This window comes from Clupea harengus, chromosome 3 (assembly GCF_900700415.2).
Source record: "Clupea harengus chromosome 3, Ch_v2.0.2, whole genome shotgun sequence".
NCBI classification, from domain to species: Eukaryota; Metazoa; Chordata; class Actinopteri; order Clupeiformes; family Clupeidae; genus Clupea; species Clupea harengus.
Genome location: NC_045154.1, coordinates 11268341 through 11279712, shown reverse-complemented (window position 1 = coordinate 11279712; position 11372 = coordinate 11268341). Strand labels below are relative to the sequence as shown.

Genomic DNA, 11372 nt, shown 5'->3' with positions numbered 1-11372 from the left:
TGTTTAAAGTATTGTGGAGCCTTCAGGGACGTAAATCTCAACTACTTCACACATTTTATTTAATGTTTGAAGTGTCCTGAACATATTCCACCCCCCTTTCATTGAGACACAATCTTTAGTTTTTTCAGCAAAGAGTGATACATGTCACATGGCCCTGCCATTGAAGATAATGCATTTTTGCCTGTGTGTAGGCCTATGTTTAAAGTATTGTGGAGCCTTCAGGGACGTAAATCTCAACTACTTTACAGATTTTATTTAATGTTTGGAGTGTCCTGAACATATTCCACCCCCCTTTCATTGAGACACAATCTTTAGTTTTTTCAGCAAAGAATGATACATGTCACATCGCCCTGCCATTGAAGTTAATGCATTTTTGCCTGTGTGTAGGCCTATGTTTAAAGTATTGTGGAGCCTTCAGGGACGTAAATCTCAACTACTTTACAGATTTTATTTAATGTTTGGAGTGTCCTGAACATATTCCACCCCCTTTCATTGAGACACAATCTTTAGTTTTTTCAGCAAAGAGCGATACATGTCACATGGCCCTGCCATTGAAGTTAATGCATTTTCGCCTGTCTGATCACCTATGTTTAAAGTATTGTGGAGCCTTCAGGGACGCAAATCTGAACTACTTCACACATTTTATTTAATGTTTGGAGTGTCCTGAACATATTCCACCCCCCTTTCATTGAGACACAATCTTTAGTTTTTTCAGCAAAGAGTGATACATGTCACATGGCAATACCCTGCCATTGAAGATAATGCATTTTCGCCTGTGTGATCTGTGTGTCAAGTGTTTTTTCACAGTGAATGACCAGAATAATGACTGCTAAACATATTTTACCCTTTCTTTACAGTGTTCTGAACATGTTCAACCAACTTTATTGAAGACATAATCCTTTTATCAGCAGATTGTTGTGTGTTTTACTGTTTCTTACTACAATATTTACAATGATGCCTGTTTAGTCAGTGTTCCCTATATTTAAACAAGAAAATCATACTTTTGTAACATCAGTGAATCGTTTTTAACCCATTTTGATGTTACTATGAAAGTAATATTAATTGTCAATTTTCAGCTACATCTTAGTCATTATCAAAGTATCCTGTACGCTTAAAATTAACTCACTATATCTTACCTTGTTTTAAAGCAAGTTAATATAATGCACAGTTAACAAAATACCATTATAAAGTCTGATCTAGCGAGTAGACAGATTAGGACTTTATAATGACAAATAGGCTACTATAACTTTCAAACACGCTTTTAACTATTTTCCCGATCATTAGGACAAATGGAACAATAAAACTCGTTGCATATAAAAGGTTTTTATATTACCCAGTCGATTAACAGGGTTGTTTGTTGTAAAAACCTTTCATTTGATACAACAAACTCATTTTACTTCCTCGTTTCGTTTTACTTCCTGGGGTTATTGTGGGTTATCGTTGCTAGCAGAACGGAACTCTCATTTGCCTATAGTTGCTCACTGAACGCTGCTTGAGTTAATGCATAAAGAAGAAGAACTACGAAATTATGACCTTGACTTTACTGAGACAGTCCAAACGTCTGTGCCCCGCACTTTCAAAATGTCTGCAGTCCAGCGTTCTCAAGAGACCGTATGCCATTAGAGTAAGTCGCGAATTAACATTAAGCTAACGTTAGGTACAACTTCCCCCGCCGCCAGCTGTGTAATAAGACCAACGGAATTTTTCAGTAGCCTAACTGTAGTCAACTGTCAATATCAATGCAAGGAGACGCATAAACATGACATATTTTTTGGCCAGACCTGATGGCAGTAAACTCGGTCTTGATAGGTTCTTGTGACGCACTGTCATTTGATCTGCTTCTGCGCTGCACGTGAACTTTTGTGAATTTTTTCAGGTGGACCGACTTTTACCTGGGGCTATTGTTTGGAGAATCATTAGCTGGGCTTTAATCCAACTTTGTAATGCGAATCGCATAAAATCTTTTAGTCGAATAAAAAAATCGATTCGCTAGATTTAGTACGTGTTTCCGTTTAAGGTTCCCTGACAGTCTCAATTTTGAAACCACACCTGTTCACAAGGACAGTGTCAATTTTTTATTCGCATAACACATCGTATGGAACGCGCACAGACGCGCATTTCCTTAAAAGCGCTTATAATATGGGAATGAGTTGGATGGAAACCCAGCTATTGTCATCAATCGACATGACGTTGTGATTATTATATGGTATTAAGTCCATATTGTGATGTGATTTGGTATAGTGACCTGGGGTACGTTCGTCGTAGAGTTGAAGCTAAGTTAATCAATTGGCCTTTTAGCCCGTTAAGATTAGCGAGCTGATTGACAACAGCAAATATCGGTTCGTTAACGGCTGACCCGCATCCTAATCATGTGGTTAATTTCAAGCAGGCTATCATGGCATTTGCGCGTGCACGTCCTACTTCAAAAGGCAGGAAAGGTCGATCACCAAAACCATGATTTTCTAACGGTATAATTGTTCTAAACTCAAAGAAAAGGGCTCTTTTTTCTCCGCTGGCGAGTAGGAGATGAACATGAACGCTTATGAAGAATACAAGACCATAATCATGGCAAAATTCAACACCACCACCGCTGTGAGAGCAAGGTGTGTTGGGGTGTTTATAGGGTGATATTTATGTATGAATCCCTGACGGCAAGTGTCAGCTGGTACAGAGGTTTCGTCTACCGGTTTGAATCTGCATGGTTGCTAGTTCAAATCCCCTCACCTCCTTCCTCGATGTAGTTTTACATTTCCTTGGAAGTCGCTTTGAATAAAAGCGTCTGTTAAATGACTAAATGTATTAATAACAAATGCAATAAATTGAAGCAGCGAAAATAAATTGGCTGTATTTCTCTCTATTCTTATCATGAGTCCACCGTAATCATTTTCTACAATAATGATATGCTATGCTGTACTAATAACACATATAATTATGAGTGCTTTGTTCTCCGCATCACCGACACTACAAAAATGTACCACTCGCAAAAAAGCGCAAGACAGTCAATGTTCGACTGTGGTGTTTGCAATAAATGACTCGAGAAGGTCTTGTAAATTAATGATTCCTTGTCGGCTGAATCGGTAGCGCTCATACAAGAATAATGGATCTTGGCGATCGCAAAGAACTCTCTCCCTCCGCTAATCTAACTCTAATATCAGTCCTTGGTCAATGGGATCCCTCCTTTTTCCGGGGGTGTGGCAAGCTTATCCAGCTACACTTAAGTTAGCCTGCCCTGGAGCAGGTTAGTGCTAATCGATATGTAACTATGGTGATTTATCAAAAGTTGCTTCCACGAACCAAAAAGAGGGGCGTTTTTTATCTTAGCCTGAAAATTAGCTCGCTAAACCGCTTAGCGAGCTACGACGAATACCCCCATGGTGTGGTATTTTGATGTTATTGTGATGTGGTTGTTTATTGTGTTGTGTGTCTATTGTTATGTGGTGTGCTACTGTGATGTGATGTTTTATGATATTGGGAGGCTTTTAAGGTGTTATTGTGTTGTAGTTTGGTATTGTTACATGGTGAAATTCAAATTCAGCACTCTTTCGTTAATTTTATTTTTTTGCACAGTGTGGAGCGTAGACCCTTTTACATTTCACTACATGTTTGTGTATGTGACAAATAAAGCACTTGAACTTGAAATGCTGGGATGTGATATTGTGACGGGTGTATTGTTGGAGGTAATGTGTTTGTTATTGTGGTGTGTTATCGTAACAGAATGTGTTGTTTGGGTTTGTGATCCAACAGAGCAGAGATCTTGAAAATGTTGTCTCTGCATTCCGCTCAGTAGTCGGCGACGAAGGGGTTTCATTGGGTCAGGCAGTACGGGAGCAGCATGGCAGAGATGAATCTGTGCACAAGTGAGTATTGTGTGTGTGTGTGTGTGTGGTGAGAAGGTGCAGGGACCAAATGTGTGGGACTAGTCAGTGCCCCACACCCTCTATAGTTTGATTTGTGTGTTTGAGTGTTGTAATGTGTGGCTATGTGTTTACAGTTTTTCTCAGTCGCTGTACATTTTTCAGATCAGATCTAAAATTCTCCAACCTCCACATCATCGTCACTTGTGCACATCATAACAGCAATTTCTCATTCTTTTGCACATTTTACAAATGCTTTTGCACAGTCAGGCAAAAGGGTATGTACAATTGTCTGCTGTTTAGTCTTACCTTCCAAAACATCTAGGTATCTATTCATTGTGTAAGTCATGACATGCTAATATGTTAAACCTAATCAGTTATAGCAACATGGTCGTTTGGGAATGTTTGCTAAATCATTCAAACCTTGATCGTTTACATGTGATTGATAAGGAGTGATTCAGTTTGTTCAAATGTAAAAAAGAGTGTAAAAACTCATAAACTACAAATCCAGAGTGGATGTGCCAGGCCAGCATGAGGGAATATCCTGTAACAAGGTGACACATATCAGACAACAATGTGTTAAGTCATATTTTCACCATTAGGCTTTACAGAACACAAAATCTTACCTTCCTCAAAGTCATACGTCTAAAGGGAACTCATTTATGACAATTTTGTAAGAGGCAGCATGTTAAATGGTGGGCTCCATGTGTTCATTTAGGATCAGTATAAAATTTCTCCACGGAAACAGCATTAGGGAAGGGTTTGGCGGACCCAAAATAATGCTGATTACTTTTTTATCTATTTTACTTGGAACTTGATCCAATGGCAAAGTTCTTTTCTGAATGAAGGTGAAATGTCTGATTATCTGATATTATAAACTGATATTATGATACCATTACTTGGTTCTCAAAGAATCTACGTGGCATGCAAGATTGTAGGAAATGTAAAATAATTCCATCGAAATTCGAGTGTGCGGCAATACCATTTTAAGTTCATTTTGAGTTTCTCTCCAGTCAATCAGCACCTCAGCCATTCAGGTGTGTGTTTACCTCTTTATTTGGCATTTTGAGCGAGTTATGGGCTTTTGCAGATAATCCATGGTGTGGTGCTTTTAGTACGAATTCTTTTCAAGAAATGATGATTTGAAAAATGTACCAAAGCAGCTGAGAAAAACTGAGAAATGTGTGTATGACTTTCTATTCGTGTGTGCATTCGTGTGTTTGTGCATGTGTGCTCAATGTGTGTTGGTGTTGCAGATGCCAGCCCCCTGATGTGGTGGTGTTTCCTCGAAGCGTGGAGGAGGTCAGTGCTCTGGCTAAAATCTGCCACCACCATCGCCTTCCCATCATCCCCTATGGCACAGGTACCGGACTGGAGGGAGGAGTAGGAGCCGTGAAGGTGAGCGGGCACCACTCGGGGGGACAGGAAGTGGGGTTTGGGTGAGGGTGAGCGGGCACCACTCGGGGGGACAGGAAGTGGGGTTTGGGTGAGGGCGAGCGGGCACCACTCGGGGGGACAGGAATTGGAGTTTGATTTGGGGTTTGGGGTTGAAATACAAAGGAGAAGGCCTGCTGCTGCATTCTAAAGCTGGTCAGAACAAGTGGATAAATCCGACTTGAAATTCCCCACTGTAACTGATATCATAGCCAAAAGTAAACACAGTGATGTGCCGCCGTCAGTTTGGGTTTTAAAGTGAGTGGGTGAATAGGATGACCCCCGAGGGCCAGGGGACATTGTTAGTTAACACTTTTCCTCTGACATGCAGGTTATTCTCAGCATCGATTGCTGTAAATTCAACTAAACTGAGTGTAAATTACAGTAAATTCGCGTTGTAAATTACTGACATGTGTGTCCTGCAGGGTGGTGTGTGTTTCAGCCTGAGGATGATGGACCAGGTGTTGGACCTGCATCAGGAGGACTTTGACGTGGCGGTGGAGCCAGGTGTGACGCGCAAAGCCCTAAACTCTTATCTGAGACACACGGGCCTTTGGTTCCCTGTGGGTAAGAAACACTAGTGCTTCACTCGTGTGTGTGTGTGTGTGTGTGTGTGTGTGTGGGGCAAGACCTAAATGTGGCCTGAGGAACTCTGCATGATTGATTATAATTAATGATATTATAATCATTTGAAGATCACTCACTATGGCCTGTAGGTCACTGAAAGGAGGAGATCATTTGGTGATTGGCATTGGGAATTGACTATAGAAGCAAAACTGATGATGTTAAATGTGCTTGTGGCCACAGACCCTGGTGCAGATGCCTCGTTATGTGGCATGGCAGCCACCAGTGCATCCGGCACCAACGCCGTCCGTTACGGAACCATGCGTGAGAATGTTCTCAACCTAGAGGTAGTTCTGGCTGATGGCACCATTATCCACACAGCGGGGAAAGGCCGTTGCGCCAGGTACACTATTCCATCCGTACACTCCTATCTGTCAACCCTTTGCTTTACCAGGTAGGTCAAATTGAGACAGAAACATCTCTTTTGCAAGACAGACCTGACCTGTTGGCTATCACAACAGTCAAATATCAAGGTACCATAAAAGCACAAAATCAGATCAGACATCTGATCATAAATTGAAATGATACATTGGACATACGTGATGGAACACTGAAAGACTAAAAGTAGTCACATCCGATATGACGCAAACACGCATGACGCTAACAGTCACACCTGTGACCTTCACACAGGTAACTTCATAGAACAAACTTTCCCTACTGCAGACATGTCAGTAACACATGTAATCTACACAACATGACAGCACAGGTAACCTTAACAAAGCAGAAAAAGCATGGTGACATCACACAGGTGATGCTACCACACATAGTACTATGACATCACATAGGTAGCACCCTCCACCACACACATACATTTGTGACATCACATAGGTAGTACCCTCCACCACACACATACATTTGTGACATCACATAGGTACCACACTCCACCACACACATACACTTGTGACATCACATAGTAAGCACCCTCCCTTAAAAATATTTTTGACATTTTTAGCTGGGTGTAATTTTCTTTTGTTGTAATACATTTTACTCTTTAACATTTAGAGTGTATGTTATGTTCCATGCAGCATTACATAATAAACATTTTGATGTGTTATGTGTTATACATGACAAGTGCCAGGTCCATTGTAACAAAGATATATCTTCCTCACTCACTGTAAAGTAGATAAAAAAACTGTCATGATCACACCGAGTCACAATCTAAGAACACGTATTGCAGTAAAAAGGAGGCAGAGCTGTGAGTGGAGTTGGATGGGGTTGCATGTGAAGTGTGTCTTCCTCCCACCTCAGGAAGACGTCTGCGGGGTACAACCTGACCAACCTGTTTGTGGGCTCGGAGGGCACACTGGGGGTGCTGACCAAAGCCACGCTGCGCCTGTACGGCATGCCTGAGGGGGTGGCCTCTGCTGTCTGCTCCTTCCCCTCCGTCCAGGCGGCCGTGGATACCACCGTGCAGGTCCTCCAGGCGGGGGTGCCCATTGCACGCATCGGTGAGACACTAGCAGGGAGACAGGGAGACCGGGAGAGATCTGGGGAACTTGGGAGGTGTTAGGAAGCGTTTGTGAGATGGGCTCTGAGTCTGAGTTAGGCATATTCACAGGTTATTTTATTAATAGATTTAGCAGTAATGTCTCTTCTGTGTTAGTGACGGCCCTTAACATGTCCCTGCAGAATTTCTGGATGATGTGATGATTGACGCGTGTAACCGCTTCAGCTCATTGGCCTACCCGGTGGCTTCTACCCTCTTCCTGGAGTTCCACGGCAGCAGCAGGAGTTTGAACGAGCAGGTCTCTATCACAGGTGTGTGTGTCTGTCTGTGTGTGTGTGTGTGTGTGTGTGTGTGTGTGTGTGTGTGTGTGTGTGTGTGTGTGTGAAATTTGTTGCCATGTGTGTGTTTGTATACCAGTGCAGTACGTATGTGTGCATGTGGTCATATATTTTGTATGACACGTGTGTGTCTATCCAAGAGGAGCTAGCGAAGGGGAGTGGGGGCTCAGACTTCTCGTGGGCGGATGATGAGGCGAAGCGGGCCCACCTGTGGAAGGCCAGACATGACGCCTGGTACGCCGCACTGGCACTGCGACCCGGCTGCAAGGTGAGTGGTGCCAGACCAGCTACCATCCATCATCACTAGCCAGTAGCCAGTCAAAGCTGACATCCCCATGTCTGTGTTTGACTCTGCAGGCCTATGCCACAGATGTGTGTGTTCCTCTCTCTCGTTTGCCAGATGTTGTGGTGGAGACAAAGGAAGACCTGATCAGAAATGGCCTCACAGGTATGCTTCATCCTCCTCCTCTTCTTCCTCCTTTTCATCTCTTAGATGTCACAGGAGAAGCTATTACTGCAAGCGTTTTATTTATTTATGCAGAGGAATCTCTAGAGACCAGAACTTCATTTGCATTCTTTGTTTGTTCTAGCAATTATTAAACCAAAATAAATATATACTATTGGAAACACATCACGTAGCATTGAGCTAACAGTAAGTAAAACAGTGAAAATAAAATAAAATCCTCACAGAATACACACAACGCCATGTCTTTCATGCCTTTTCTGCATGTTTAAGCTGATGTAGTCTTGTTTTACGATGGTGGAGCATTACAACTTATAGCCTTTTGTTTTATCAGGAAAAGGGTCATCATTTTCTAATGATTGTGTTAAGTACTGTTCAAGAGATGTACTGTGGTAAATTTATGTTTTTAAAAATATGTACCATATAGAAAACACTAAGGCAATCTTCCTACCAGTTTGGGCATGCTCTGCAATGATACTGGTAAATTCTGTCACCTGTAATGAACTCACCAGCGCTTTGGCAAGCGGTGAAGGGGGTTGGTTGGACTAATCCAGAGATCCTGCTGTGCTCTACAGGCCCCATAGCAGGACACGTGGGGGATGGAAACTTCCACTGTCTGATGGTCCTGGACCCAAACGACCCAGACGAGGTGCTCAGGGTTCACCAGTTCACAGAGAGATTGGCCAGGTAGGCCTGCATACACCTTCCCTCCCTCAACTCAGCCTGGTACGCACACATTACATACACTCACCAAGACAGGGTAAGATGGCCTGCACACAACCAACCAAAACATCCAGTTATACGACCTGCGTGCACCACCCTCAGGGCTAGCCAGAAATGTGCCTGCTTAGTCAGATGAACCTATCAGATACACATTCAATCTCACAGTTTGGCAAATATATATGTGTGTGTGTGTGTGTGTGTGTGTGTGTGGGGAACAGAGATATAAAAAGACTACAAAAGCACGGAAAATCACCACAGCTGTGTCAGTTAACAGGGGAACATAAAGTGTAGAAGTCCAAATGACATATGTAATTCCTTCTGGTATTTTGTTACACATATTGTCATTTGATGAGTTGAATGTTGAACAACTGAGATCAGTACATTGTGAACAGAGCAGCTGACAGTGCTATTGCCATTCAAATGTCATTCACCCTGCCCTCCGGCAGTTTGGAAATGAAGTTGCATTGAGTAAATCAAATTTGGGGTTTTTATCTCTTAATTAAATCCTCCACTAGCTTATTTCTATAAAGCAGGGCAGTAGTGCCACTGCCTTATTTTAGGTTTGGCCAGATGATTCTCAGAAGCAAAATGTTTTTCCTGCCTAGTGCTATTGATTCCAAGATCTTAATGGTGTCTTTCCAAGATGCGACATAGCTCACAGGCTAGTTCAAACACTCCTTGGAAAGACGTGTTTGTGCCTGTCTGAGTTATTCCCGACGCATATGTGGGAATATGCAAATGAGCAAGTGTGTGTGTGTGTGTGTGTGTGTGTGTGTGTGTGTGTGTGTGTGTGTGTGTGTCTGTGTAGACGGGCTCTGGCGGTGGATGGCACCTGTACAGGAGAGCACGGCATCGGGCTGGGGAAGCGCGCTCTGCTGAGGGAGGAGGTGGGCACTCTGGCCCTCGAGGTCATGCAAGGACTCAAGGCCACGCTGGACCCCAAAAACCTCATGAACCCAGGAAAGGTGCTCTAAACACCATCGCCACCCATGTCCACTGCTCCTACTGCTGCTGCTGCTGCCTTGGCCCTCTCAGTCACCGTGCAGAGATACCAGTCTGTTGTTCTCCCCTCTCACCACCAGGGGGTGTGAGGGAGTTTGGAAGCTGCTCTTGGAGGAGCTGTTCAACAGGCCTCTTAGAGGACTGATTGTCTCATTATTTGTTGAGCATCAAGGAGTACGCTGATTGTCCCTTTCCCCTTCCCCTTGTCCCTTAAGCACTTATGATTATTTATCTGCTTTGTGTTAAATTGCATACTCATGAGACTCACACTCATGAAACAAAGTTAAATTATTAGTTTAATAGTGATGCACCAAGTGAAAATGCTTATATCTTTAACTCAGTGAATCAGGATATGCTTGCATATCTGTTAATACATAGGGAAGAGCCAATTGCTTTTCTTGTCCAGCCAGTGAAGGACTTTCATCCATTAAGTTACTTTTGTTCATGAGGAGCCTCACTCTGCTTAGTGTGTATGTATATGGCATGTATGTATTCATGCTAGTAGCGATTGATCAAATGAGAAAATTAGCTTGAGTTCTAGCTGCACTCTGTCCTCTAGGTAGGGCTGTTTTACTTTTGTCATGTGATCAAGTCTTGTTTCCATGCTTGTTTCGACCCAGGGATTTTTGTGCAGTAATAAAAATGAAAGATTTTCAGTTTAACTCTTATTGTTTTCATTCACTAGGCCAATAGCTTGCGTTTGTAATCTCTTACCATACTGGATGTGTGAAGCCTGCATTAGACATTGGTTTCACTGAACACAGGTGTTCCCACTGAAGTGTTTCAGTATTTCAATCATCACGACTCGTGAGGAGGCACTGATGTCATGTCGTTACTTCACACAACCCTCTTCATCCATCAGCACTGACTTTTCCAACACAGATAAATGACAACATGATAAATGACAAGAGATGATACATGATACTGGGTTTAGTGTGGTGTGCTGGGCCCGGTTCTTTCCTGGCCCGCAGCTGACACTAGAGCCGATCGGGCCCTGACCCAATGGATCAATGCCAGATGCAGGCCAGGTCCGTTTGAGTAAGTAGAGTTGTTTTCTGAGATGCATTTGATTTAAATAAATGCACTAAAAGTTAGTCTATCTGGGATTTTTTTCTCTGCCCTGACCCCTTGCTCCTGTATGTAGGGGAATCTCTGGGAATCACAAACAGACTTCTGTTTAGACTCAGTTCTGTGATTACTACTTGACAAAAGACCTGATTGAAATGGCTACACAGTCAGCACTGCTTAAGATTAGCCTCAGGCTTGACTCCCTGAACTGGACTGTCTGTGGTGATGTACTGCCTGAGGTGGAATAAGGGTAAAAAACCTAGGACCTTTAGGAAAGTCCAATGCCAAGAGATTTGCCTCAGAAGCATTTCAGCAAAACTATTTTCCCAGTCACCATGAGCAGAATGTACAAGTTTACGTGCCCGTTGGTCTAAGACGAAGACTAAGACTAGGAATGTGTGGGAGCACAAGCCCTGTGA

The 11372-nt window shown here is 42.9% G+C and overlaps 1 protein-coding gene across 1 annotated transcript; it reads left to right on the top strand.

Annotated features, from left to right (window-relative positions):
* The first annotated feature begins 1464 nt into the window (after nucleotides 1-1464).
* Nucleotides 1465-10547, top strand: ldhd (lactate dehydrogenase D). Its single transcript, XM_012833164.3, has 11 exons — nucleotides 1465-1624; nucleotides 3745-3857; nucleotides 5111-5252; nucleotides 5714-5855; nucleotides 6096-6255; nucleotides 7161-7360; nucleotides 7542-7670; nucleotides 7838-7965; nucleotides 8055-8145; nucleotides 8736-8847; nucleotides 9692-10547. Exons 1-11 carry the CDS (start codon nucleotides 1529-1531, stop codon nucleotides 9855-9857), a joined length of 1479 nt encoding a protein of 492 aa, XP_012688618.1. The 5' UTR covers nucleotides 1465-1528; the 3' UTR covers nucleotides 9858-10547.
* The last annotated feature ends 825 nt before the right edge of the window (nucleotides 10548-11372 follow it).